This window comes from Nomascus leucogenys, chromosome 4 (genome assembly GCF_006542625.1).
Source record: "Nomascus leucogenys isolate Asia chromosome 4, Asia_NLE_v1, whole genome shotgun sequence".
Classification (NCBI taxonomy): domain Eukaryota; kingdom Metazoa; phylum Chordata; class Mammalia; order Primates; family Hylobatidae; genus Nomascus; species Nomascus leucogenys.
Window position 1 is genome coordinate 103,123,808 of NC_044384.1, and position 12,558 is coordinate 103,136,365.

At 53.7% G+C, this 12,558-nt stretch overlaps 1 protein-coding gene across 3 annotated transcripts in view; it reads left to right on the forward strand.

Annotated features, from left to right (window-relative positions):
- The first annotated feature begins 1,491 nt into the window (after window positions 1-1,491).
- The window catches only part of PFKFB4 (6-phosphofructo-2-kinase/fructose-2,6-biphosphatase 4), a 38,192-nt gene continuing 27,125 nt past the window's right edge, over window positions 1,492-12,558 (forward strand). For 2 of the 3 annotated variants that reach the window (XM_003257013.4, XM_004087901.3), the window contains exons 1-3: window positions 1,580-1,821; window positions 8,237-8,353; window positions 8,511-8,607. In XM_003257013.4, coding sequence (XP_003257061.1) covers window positions 1,725-1,821; window positions 8,237-8,353; window positions 8,511-8,607 — 311 coding nt within the window. In that variant the 5' untranslated portion in view covers window positions 1,580-1,724. Of the gene's footprint in view, window positions 1,521-1,579; window positions 1,822-8,236; window positions 8,354-8,510; window positions 8,608-12,558 lie in introns of those variants that run through there. The other variant, XM_030811858.1, reaches the window with a different exon arrangement.

Here is a 12,558-nt window from a genome sequence, read left to right on the forward strand (position 1 = left end):
GGGAGGGTATGGGAGGGGGTGCTACACCTCTACCCCACAAGGCCAGTCTTGTTGCCAGTCCCATGCCCTCAACACCTGGCTCCTGGCTGGGTACACACTGGGCAGAGAGAACCTGAGGATGCAGGGCACCTGCCGGGGTGTTGTGGATGACATCGCTAGGGGGCAGTGTGGCTCAGGTTGAAGCCGTGTTGGTGGGGGCTGGGGCAGAGAGTGTACAAAGCTTGGAGAGGCGGGGCTGGGGATCCCGAAGCGGCGGGAGCCTGCAGGAGTCTGGTGGGGGCCAAACAAGAGAGTGAGCCAGGGGTTTACGAACTTCTGGATCTCTCCCCTGTTCCTCGTCCCCAGTGCATTTTCAAAGACAAGAGGGAAATACAAATATAGTAAAAGGCAACCATAACGTATTTTAAAATGAATTTCTTAGAGACTGACATATTTATACTATAATACTGTAAGATAGACAATGTGCACATCCCATTTTCCTGATGAAGAGAAAATGTTATTAACATATTATTTTCAAAAAATATGTAAAACTTTAGTTGGGAAAAAACCAAAATACTAAAAAACAAAAAAAAAATTGTAAAAAATGAAATTCTGGAAAGACAACTAAGATACTGCCAGGGCTTAGTGAGTACCCAAAGTACTTGGTTACTAAGTGCCACGCACGGCCGGGCGCGGTGGCTCACGCCTGTAATCCCAGCACTTTGGGAGGCTGAGGAGGGCGTATCACCTGAGGTCAGGAGTTCGAGACCAGCCTGGCCAACGTGGTGAAACCCCGTCTCTACTTAAAATACAAAAATTAGCAGGGCATGGTGGTGGGCGCCTGTAATCCCAGCTACTCGGGAACCTGAGGCAGGAGCATCCCTTGAACCCGGGAGGCGGAGGTTGCAGTGAGCCGAGATAGCGCCATTGCACTCCAGCCTGGGCAACAGGAGCGAAACTCCTTCTCAAAAAAAAAAGTCCCACGCATTTGCTCCCAGCAGCCAAGGCAAAGAGAGAAAGAGGAACAATACTGAAATGTGTTTGGAGTCTCTATCCATGAGGTAAAAGAGCTTTTCCAGCGTGGCAGAGCATGCTCCTATGGATGGCGGAAGAGTCCCGGGGCTCGGCGCAGTCAAGGGGGACCCCGAGCAGCGGCAGGAGGGCGCAGCGGAGTTGACGGCTGGGACTGCAGGCCTACTGGCCCCTGTCGGCTCTGACCAACCTGGCCGTGCGGGTCACGTAGGCCTCGTCCCACTGGATGAAAACCCCTCCCTCCTGGGGGCCCTGGGCTCCCTGGCAAGGAGGTAGCAGAATTCACGCGTGCCGCTGCTCAGGGATGCAGCGCCAGGGCGGAGCCCGTAGGTGGGGCCTATGCAAATCAGCGCGGACAGGTTGGGAGCGCTAAGTTTGCGCATCCGGGGCGGGCCTGCACAATCCGGGCCTTGAACTGGGGCGGGGCCAGTACAAGCCGGAGTTGAGCATGCGCATTCTCGATCCTGGCCTGAAGAAGTGGGACCACTTGTTCCAAAACGGGCGGGGAGGTGAGTTGGGCATGCGTGGTCGGAGGCCGGGCCCTTTTCAGCTGGGGCGGAGCCTACTCACTCTGGGGCGGGCCTGCGGGAAGATAGACATGGGCTGTCGCGGCTTGAGGAGGGGCGGGGCCCAAGGGGCGGGACCTCGGGTGGCCCGAGGTGGCCCGGCTGCTGGGTTGGAAGCGGCGCAGTCCGACTCATCCCGGCCCCGGGATGGCGTCCCCACGGGAATTGACACAGAACCCCCTGAAGAAGATCTGGATGCCATACAGCAATGGGCGGCCCGCTCTGCACGCTTGCCAGCGCGGTGGTGAGGCGGGGTCCTCCGGGAGGGGGTGGGAGGTGCACTGGGATGGGTGGGTAGGGCGGCCTGGGCGGGGGTCTCGCATGGAGAAGGGGCGGGAGACAGATGGGGAACCGGGGACAGGTGAGGGTGCCGTGACTGGGGAGGCTGCTGGGGACAGGTGAGGCGGTCGTGACAGTGGTGGGCCAGAGACAGGTGTGGCAGAGCAGGGGGCGGGGACAGGTGTGTGGGGGCATATTGGCTTGGCGGTGGCTAGGTCTGGCCACCATCACCTCGAGGAGGGCTCTGGCCCCCTCGCTTCCCACTCCAATCCCCATCGCCCCCAGCCTGGGGAGGACCCTGTTGGGCACCCCAGGCCCTTCCCTCTCTCGTGGCCAAGGAGTGTGGGCTGGGTTGTTGGACTGGAACTGAGCTGTGTGGCCCTAGGTGAATTACTTGGCCTCTCTGAGCCCAGAACTTTCAAAGGTGGGCTAGTTTTCCAACAGGAGGAAGGGTGCCTCTTGGCCTTAAAGCTAAGCTTGGGCAGGAACTTCAGCACAGATGTGCTCAGGATAGAGACAGAAAAGCATGCCGTGTGGGCCTGTGTCTGTGTCCCGGGACATGTAAGTATCCACCTGGGGTCATGGGTGTACAGTAAAACTGGAGAGTGAAACAGCTAGGAGAATGCTGAAATTCATGGAATTATTAAGGGGCTCACCTCTCCTAGGGTCCCAGGTGTTTAAACTGCTTCCTTGAGTTTCTGCCTGTCCTTAAATGAGCTGGCAGTTTTTTTGTTTTTTTTTTTAAGAGATGAGTCTCGCTCAGTGGCCTAAGCTGGAGCAAGTGCAGTGGCACGATCATAGTTCACTGCAGCCACGACCTTCTGGGCTCAAGCAATCCTCCCACCTCAACCTCCCGATTAGCTGGGATTATAGGTGCGCCACCACACCCAGCTTTTTTTTTTTTTCTTTTTTTTGTAGAGACAGGGTCTTGCTATGTTGTCTGGGCTGGTCTCCAACTCATAGCTTCAAGTGGATCCTCTGGCCTCCGCCTTCCGAAGTGTTGAGATTACAGGCGTGGGTCCTGGCCTGCAACTTTTTTATTACCAGGAAAAAGAAAGATTTGTTTTAGGAGTAACTGAAACATTGTAATGAATTTGCAGCTTGTCCAGGACCTCAGAGAACATCTAGTTTAACAGACAGTGAAATGGGGATCAGGACATTGAGTGACATGCCTGGGTCTGCCTGTGATCCTGCCTCTGCTTATGTATGATAAGCAAGGGGAGAGTTCTTTGTGCTCATCCTGCTGCAGCAGCCTGGGGCCACGGCTTTGATCATGACATGAGTCCTGGGGGAAGGGTGTGTGTATTTCTGGCCACACTGTGAGTCCTGGTAGGGGAAGGCCATGTTTCTGACCAGACCAAGTCATGGTAACTCATGGCTCTGATTGTGATGTAGGTCCTGGTGGGGTTGTGGCTGTCTACAGTGCACACTCAGTCCTGAGGGCTGTGGCCAGCCCTCCTTTGAGACTTTTCTGGAGGCGGGGAGGCTGAGCCAGTCTGTGTTATTAGGGCTGTGTGGTGCTGACTTAGGGGGGTGGCTGCTATTATTACATAGAGGAAAGGAGTGAGGACTTGGACTCTTTTTTTTTTTTTTTTTCTTGAGACGGAGTTTCACTCTTGTTGCCCAGGTTGTAGTGCAGTGGTCCTATCTCAGCTCACTGCAACCTCTGCCTCCTGGGTTCAAGCAATTCTCCTGCCTCAGCCTTCCAAGTTGCTGGGATTACAGGCATGCGCCACCATGGCTGGCTAATTTTGTATTTTTAGTAGAGATGGAGTTTCACCATGTTGGCCAGGCTGGTCTTGAATTCCTTACCTCTAATGATTTGCCCCCCTTGGCCTCCCAAAGTGTTGGGATTGCAGGCATGAACTGCCATGCCCAGCCAAGTCTGTGAGCCTTTAAGGAGTAGGTCCTCAATAAGTGGAGGCAGGGTATTCTGTCATCACTACCATTCTTTCTTTGCTTCTCACTACGTCTGAGTCAGGGATTGATGCATCAGCTCCAAGCCAACCCCCGTTACAGGTGAGAGGAAGCTGAGGCCCAATGGGAAGGTCTCATAGCTCCTGAGGCAGGGCCTGTGTTTCTCCAGGCTCTAAGTGTGGAACTGAAATGTGGCTCTGGCCTGAGCTGAGGGGCTCGTGCCATCACGGTGTCTCAGCGTGTTGGGGTAGGCTGGATTCTAGGTCTGCACTTTTTCCTGGAGGAGGAGGTAGCACCTGAGAGGCCAAAGATGAGACCTGCAGGTTATGTGGGGATTTGGGCCTCAGGGTTCACAGCAGGGAGTGGGTAAGCAGTGAATGAACATGGAACCAGCCCATGCAGCACCTCCAGCTCCCAGTGCCTGCATTTGGGCAACATTTTACCCTTTGCGTAGTAGACTTGTAGGTGGAGTGACTGCAAGGACAGTCTGGACCCGGAGGGTGTGGGTGTGGCTGGAAGCGGATTTGGTCCCAGGGCTTTGTGGGGAGGAGGAAGCAGGACCCACTGCTGGTCTGTGCCTTGTACTGGGTTCTCTCTGGAGTCTAGTCCCCAGCTCCTCAGGGCAGTAGGGGCTGGTGGACTGAGGGATGTACTGCGCCTCCTCCACTCCCACAGTCACGCCCCCACTTGATAAAATTTAAAGCCACACCTGAGGGCTGGGAGGCTTTTACCTTTCCCATCATTGGCCTCCGAGCTCAGACGTGGAGGAACTCTGGGGGCAGGTGGGGCAAGAGCTGACTCAGGAAGGACTACAGAAAGGACCGTGTTTGACTGCTTTTCTCAGCTGAAAGGTGGCAAGACTCTTCCTGGGTAAGGACATGACTGGTGTGTGCACAGGGCAACAGGAGAGATGACTTTCAGTCCCCTCTGAACAGGGCCTCCATGACACATTATTTTAAAGAGCTCTTCCTTCCCCAGCCTGGCCTAAGGAGGTGAGAGCAGTTGCAGTTCAGGAGTCAATTCGGGCACCCCCTCCAGGGACTTGTGGGTGCTCCTCGGGTAGAAGTAACGGAACATAGACACTGCCCGTTGCCAGGCATGTCTCAGGCCCCTTGGGCCCCTTCGGTCCTAGAGCTCATGGGGCCTGCAGCGAATTTACAGGAAAGGAACCCATGAGGGAAGTTGGGCTGATGTGTCTTCACATTTCCTTCCGCACATGCTCAGTGTTATAAACAGTGTGTTCCTTTTTTTTGGAGACAGTCTCACTTTGTCCCCCAGGCTGGAGTGCAGTGGCACGATCTTGGCTCACTGCAGCCTCTGCCTCCTGTGTTAAAGCAATTCTCCTGTCTCAGCCTCCCGAGTAGCTGGGATTACTGGTGTGTACCACCACACCCGGCTAATTTTTGTATTTTTAGTAGAGACAGGGTTTCACCATGTTGGCCAAGCTGGTCTCGAACTCCTGACCTCAGGTGACCTGCCCGCCTTGGCCTCCCAAAGTGCTGGGATTACAGGCATGTGCCATCACACCCAGCTATAAACAGTGTGTTCTGCTGTCCTGTTTGCTCAGTGTCAGGGTCCTGTCGGCTGAGAGCCGCAGGTGCAGCCGCGCACCCAGCCCGCTTAGTCCACGTGCTCTGTTTCAAGGGCTGCAATGTGTTCCCTCCTTGTTGTGCCTCAGTTGGCAATTTCTCATGGCTGGAATTTCCCAGTGTTTTGCTATGGTAAGCAGAGCTGTTGTGATACACTTGAACTTTGGTTTTCTTTTGGGTCATTTCCTTGGGAGCTTATCTTGGGGAGCAGAGGAGATAGGTAATTTATTGCCTTGTTTTGCACCCAGGCCTGATTTGCTGCCCTGCCTGCCCATCTTGTGCTGCACATGTGGGTGGAAGGGGGGAAGGGAAATGTCACCAAATGCCATGGGAGGAGGCTGGAGCTGTCTCTGGGAAAATAGGAGATGTGGAGAGGGGGTGCAGATCCCCAGTCCTGAGGTTGTGGGAGCCCCTGAAGGAGCAGTTGGGGGGTGGCCCCATCAGCGGGAGCAGGGTGGATGCAGGATTTCCTCCTGCTTAGCAGCTGTCGCACTGCCCTTGGTTGCTTGAGAGCCAGGCCACCTGGCCGGGAACTATGCAAACAATGTGGGCCTCAGCTGTCCACCGGCCCTGAGGAGGCAAGGCTTTGCCTAACTTGTTTTCCTCTCACCTTAGCTAATGCTGAGATTCTCTGCAAGTTTCTTCACTCTCACTCAGTCAGCCTGTTTCATGGGGTCTCCTCCTTCCTGGCCCTGAGGCTCACTGTTTGGGTTACCTTTAAACAAGGGGCATGTACAGGAGTGATGGAGCCCCCACTGGCAAGCAAGGCCCTTTGTTTCTCTGCAGGGCCTGCCTGGGGCCAGGCCACCACCTCCACGCCCTGAGTCCCAAGGGCAGTCGGTGCTGAGGTACACCTATGGCTTTAGCTCAGTATCTGCCAGGGTAGGACAGAGGGCACAGCTTCCCAGAAGTGCCCAGGCTCTTCCATGGGGATAGCACTAGGCTTCTCTGAGGGATGATTGCCCCATTTTACAGCTGGGGACACCGAGGCTCAGAATTCCCAATGAGTATCAGACTCAAGATGGCAACCCAGGCCCGACTCCTGAACCCCTGCAGAAGTGCTTCTGGGGCCTCTGTGCTCTGAGGGAAACAACTTATTGGTGGGGACAGTCTGTCTAGGCAACCAGGTGAAGGCACTTGCAGAACCAAGAAGAGGGGCAGTGACAGGTCCTCACATCTGTTCATCTGCCTGTCTGCTATGGTTTTACCTGACCCAGGTCCTAAGGATGAGGAAAAGGAAGCTTCCTGAGGCTTCTGACATGAGACAGCGTTTGATGGCATTGGAAACTGAGCTGAGGGCTGGGCTCACGCCTGTAATCCTAGCACTTTGGGAGGACGAGGCAGGCAGACCCACCTGAGGTCAGGAATTCGAGACCAGCCTGACCAACATAATGAAATCCTGTCTCTACTGAAAATACAAAAATTAGCCAGGTGTGGTGGCATGTGCTTGTAATCCCAGCTACTTGAGAGGCTGAGGCATGAGAATTGCTTGAACCCGGGAGGCAGAGGTTGCAGTGAACTGGGTACCACTGTACTCCAGTACTCCAGCCTGGGCAAGGGCGACAGAGCGAGACTCTGTCTCAAAAAAAAAAAAAAAAAAAAAGAAGGTGATGGCTCACGCCTGTAATCCCAGCATTTTGGGAGGCCCAGGCGGGCAGATCACCTGAGGTCAGGAGTTTTGAGACCAGCCTGACCAACAGGCCGAAACCCCGTCTCTACTAAAAATACAAAAATTAGCCAGGTGTGGTGGCAGGTGCTTGTAATCCCAGAAACTTGGGAGGCTGAGGCAGGAGAATCGCTTGAACCTGGGAGGCGGAGGTTGCAGTGAGCCAAGATCGCACCACTGCATTCCAGCCTGGGCGACACAGTGAGACTCCGTCTAAAAAAAAAAAAAAAGAAAACTGAGCTGGGTCCCATGAGATGAAGCTGGCAGTTCTGCTACCTTGGTATCTGTTCTAGCCAGCTGGGGATATAGGGGGCTGTATTCAGACCCTTCTGTGCCTCTAGCCTGGCATCTTCTCTGGCTGGCACACTGACCTGTGGCACATGAATGGTGGTAGGTGGGCTATCAGAGGGACTGTCCTTGTGGGCATCAGTCTGGGTCTCTGGTCTCAACCCCTTGTGGTCCTTACCCTGAGAGACTTCTAGATGCCTCCCTCCCTGATCCTGCCCACAGTTCCCGAGCACCAGCGCTGTGCCAGGCCCCAGGACCCTAAAGGGCTCAGATACCACAGGGCTTCTTATGCTGTAAGTGATCAGTCTAGAGAGAAGAGTGTCATTAGTGAGGTGACCAGGATTGAGGGTGAGGGGTGTTCCCGGTGGCCATGGAGATGCCTTGGGGAAAGGACTTATTGAGGAAGTGACTTTTGAGCTGGGCTTCGTATGATGAAAAGAAGTTCACCACAGGGAGGGCATGCAGTGGGGCTACGTGTTCTGGGAGCACTGAGTGATGGCTGGGGTGGGAGAGATGTAAAAAGGTTAGGGTATGGATTCCCGGATGACAGAGGCAGGGTGTTGATTACCCCGCTGGGTTTTGGTCCTGTCCTTCATGCGGTGGGGACCCCCCCAGCCATGTTTAGCCAGTGGCAAGTTCGGTTGACTTTATACCTGGTGGTGCACATCAGGATGAAAAGGGCTGGAGAGATCCCACTGTGTCTGCCAGAGCCCAGGTGGGCCTGGGGAAGGGGGACATGCCAATGGTGGCTTGAAACCAGCATCTGGGGCCACTCCGGGAGCTGTGTGGGGATGCTAGGAAGCCAAGAAGATACGTCTGGTGCCAGTCCCATGCCCTGAGGCTGAGACCACAGGCTGAGAGGGAGGGGTGCGCTGGGAGGGTCCCAGCCCTCATATGACACTGTGCTGCTTGCCTTTTAGTGTGCATGACCAACTGCCCAACGCTCATTGTCATGGTGGGCCTGCCTGCCAGGGGCAAGACCTACATCTCCAAGAAGCTGACGCGATACCTGAACTGGATTGGTGTGCCCACTCGGGGTGAGGCTTGGCCCCAGCTGTCCAAGGGGAGCTCTGTGGGGCATGGCAAAGAGAATAGAGAAGGCCTATTCTCTATTATTTGGCCTGGGGGTGGGTTAAGGTCAGGGTTGGTAGGGGTTGCTGTTGCTGTGAAAGCTGGGGCTCTCCTTCCCGCCAGAGTTCAATGTTGGCCAGTATCGCCGGGACGTGGTCAAGACCTACAAATCTTTTGAATTTTTTCTCCCCAACAATGAAGAGGGCCTGAAAATCAGGAAGTAAGTATATGTGTTCGGTTGGGGGGGAAAGGTTGCTGGGGGACCCAGTGTGGAGAAAGCTAACACATTACTGACCATTTACTGAGAAGCCCCTGGAGTGGAGCTGCTGGTGAATGACTGAGCTACTCCTGAGCCCTGGCCTTGCCCGGCCCTGACGGCTGTGTGACAGGGCTGTGTGACAAGGCTGCTCTCTGGATCTCTCAGGATGTGGTGGGGGTGGGAGGTGATGAGTTTGGGGACGAGAAGGAGGGTGTGTTGTGTGGCCTCCTGGTGGCTGGGCCATTCCTGCCCTGGGGTTAAGGAGCCCTTGGGAAGGGCAGCCTTCCCAAGGGAAGGGAGGACAGAGCTTCAGGGAGGTAAGAGGTGCTCAGCCCACACAGGTCATTGGAGCTGCTGCCTGGAGGTCATGCTCGCTCACCCCAGCCCCCCGTGGGCATGGCTGCTGCTGGGGAAGGGAACCTGAGTAAGTGCAGGCATACAGGCCTTAGGGATGGAGCTGGGGGTGGGGGGCTTCCTCTCTTTCCCCAGGATAAGCTCTCTCCTGTGTATTTGGAGCATGTTCTTGGTGTGTGATTGCTGGTGTGATTGGCTTTGCATTGACATCTCCTAGATGCTGCTGGGTGAGTCGTTCACACTTCTGCTGTTATTCTTGAGATAGAAATGTGTATATGCTACCCCCACCCCCAACGACTTTCAGACTTAAGAACTGAGTCCTTTCTTCAAGGAACTGAGCACCAGCTGGTGGTCTGAGCAGCCATGCTGTGCTTTTCTCGGGAGGTGTTAGCTGGGGGCTTGAGAAGCCTCTTATCAACCTAGGGTGGCAGAGACTTGCTCTTGGCCCAGCCATCAGGATAGGGCAGTGAGCAGAGGTTGACCCAGCTCTAGTGACTTCCCCAAATCAAGCCCAGCCCCAGGCCAGAGGCTACCAGGCTGCCACTGGGGTCCACCCTAGGCTACCTGTTCCTTCTCTGGCCACCAGGGGTCAGGAACTCCCTGCTGTGGGGCTTGGACCTTCAGACCGGAGACTGCCTTTGTTCTTGCATGGGTGTGGCCGGGCCAGGCTATGGCACCAGGAAGGGAAAGGGAGCCTGATATTCAGGTTTCTGTGGCCAAATTGTGGGTAAAAATCAAGGCTGGACCCTCTGGTTATATTGAGCCAGATAAAAAGTAGGGGACTAATGTCTGAACCTACCATGTGCTGGGTTCTTGATGCCCATTGTCACCCCTACTTTTACAGATGAGGAAACTGAGGCTCAGACAGGCCAGGATTCTCACACAAAATAGCAAGTTTACATCAGCGCCCAGACTTGAATCTAAGCCCATCCACCGCTAAAAAGTGTCCATCATTCCAATATTCCTCAATAGGTAGGTCAAGGAACATCAAATGCACATTTTATTTATTTATTTTTTAAATTATTGTTATTTTTGTGCGTGTGTGATGGAGTCTCACTCTGTCACCCAGGCTGGAATGTAGTGGTGCAATCTCAGCTCACTGCAACCTCCGCCTCCTAGGTTCAAGCAATTGTCTTGCCTCAGCCAACAACCCCAAGCTGTGGACGCTGATAGCCTAGCCTGTCTGATCTTCCCAGCAGCTTCTGTGGTGGGCAGTGCCTCACTTTTCCAGATGCTGGGACCAAGGCCAGAAAGTGATGGGGGTGCCTTGGGTCACTCAGGGTTTGAATTTGAAGTCCGTCCTGTCTGAATCCATAGTGTTTGTGGGGAGAGTCTGCCAGCCATTCCGCTCTGGCTGTCCCCCTAAGGTAGGGATATTTGGGATTAATTCACATGAAGAGACCTAGACTCAGAGCGGTTGGGAAGCTAGTCCAAGGTCACCCTGCAACAGAAGCTGGGGCAGGCTCATTGCTGCCTTTCTGTAGGCATACCCTCTGGCTGCCCTAGAAACCCTTTCTCCTGTATCCGAATCCTGGCTCTGGCTGGGCCACAGGGCCATTTCCTATTAATCAGCCCCAAATTTCCCAATTAGCAAAATAAAAGGACCCGAGTTTTTAAAATGGAGAACCTGGGAAGAGACAGCTGCGTTTCCCAGAGGCCCAGTTACTCACACAGTGTTGAGGTCCATCTCTGATACTGGACGCAGCAGAAGATCTAGAAAAGTGCATGCAAGGCCGGGTACAGTGATTCACACCTGTAATCCCAGCACTTTGGGAGGCCGAGGTGGGTGGATCACTTGAGACCAGGAGTTTGAGACCAGCCTGGCCAACATGGCAAAACCCCGTCTCTACTAAAATTACAAAAATTAGCCATATGTGGTGGGGCGCCTGTCATCCCAGCTACATCAGGAGGCTGAGGCATGAGAATTGCTTGAATCTGGGAGGTGGAGGTTGCAATGAGCCAAGATTGTGTCTCTGTGCTCCAGCCTGGGCGACAGAGTAAGACTCTGTCTCAAAAAAAAAGTGTATGCAAGGGCATAAGTACACATATTCTAAACAGGCACACTCATACTCCTGCACACACAAGCCCCCTATGCACACACACATGTGGGCACATGCACGCATGTGCATACCTCATAGGCACACATCCGGACATGCATATGCCATATGTACAGGGTACATACACATGCACATCCTCTGTGTACACAGTCACATTATACATGAGGGTATATGTACATGTGTGGGCACCTACACATATAAATACTTGGGCTCACTTAAGCCACACATAATTCAAGGGCCATTACACGCATGCAGGCACACGTGTTCTCACCCTGTATATACACACACACCTGAGCACGCTCATACATGGTGTGTTGGGGGTCCCCAAGACTGCCCTCAGGTTCAGTGATTTGCTAGGGTGACTCCCAGGACTTGGCATATAGCTGGACTCATGGCTAAGACTTAGTATGGCAAAATGACACAAAGCAAAATCAGAAAGAGAAAAGGGGCCTAGGGTGAAGTCCAGAAGAAGAAACCAGGAGCGAGCATCAAGATTTTCTCCCCATGGAGTCACACAGGACGCACTTAATTCCTCCTGCATTGAATCGCGACAACACGTGTAAAACGTTTTCTGCCAGGGAAGTTCATCAGAGACTCAACGACCAAGGTTTTTATTGGGGGCTGGTCACATAGGCACCCTGTGCCTAGCATGTACCAAAATTCCAGACTCCCAGAAGGAAAGCAGATATTCAACATAAACCATGTTGTTTGTATAAACAGTCTATGCACAGTGAGCTCCTCTTATAATTCAGGGAAAGTTTCATATCACTGGAGGGAACTGTTTACCATCAAGTTCCCTGACCCTGGCCAAGGGCCAACCTCACAAGCAGGCCTTTCGAAGGGGACCATTCTCACACCTGCTGTGTTAACTCTTCCACACACATGCAGTCACCCACTACATATGAAGGTGGATGCACACACACATGCATACCTCAGAAGCACGTGTGTGGGCACGGATACACTTGTGTTCACCTGTATGCACATGTGGATCTGTGCACACATACACACCAAGCATGATCACATATGTTCTCACACAGTCACATGGCACATGAAGACATGTATACACACACACCATGTGTACACACATGGTCACCCCCACGTCCATACTCTGTATATGCTTGGACACACACACAAAAAACCTTATACACATGGGTGCATGCACACACATCCTGTGTGCACACATGTGGGCACACTCATTCATACCTGTGCCCATTTAGTCACATACTGCACACAGGGATTGTGCACACTCGTGTGTGCACCTGTGCTCATACATGGGCCCAGGGAATACTCACACAGGTACGCTCACAGATTTACATGTACACACTTGGGCACAACACACTCACACATACCCACCCACACGTGGATTAATGCACATATGCATCTCTTCACCCCATTCGTACTCTCTCATACACACACACACACGTACACACACACAGGCTCCCAGGCTCTTCCCTCAGCATCTCCACCGGGGCCCTGAGGTCTCTTCTGCATGGTGGTGTCA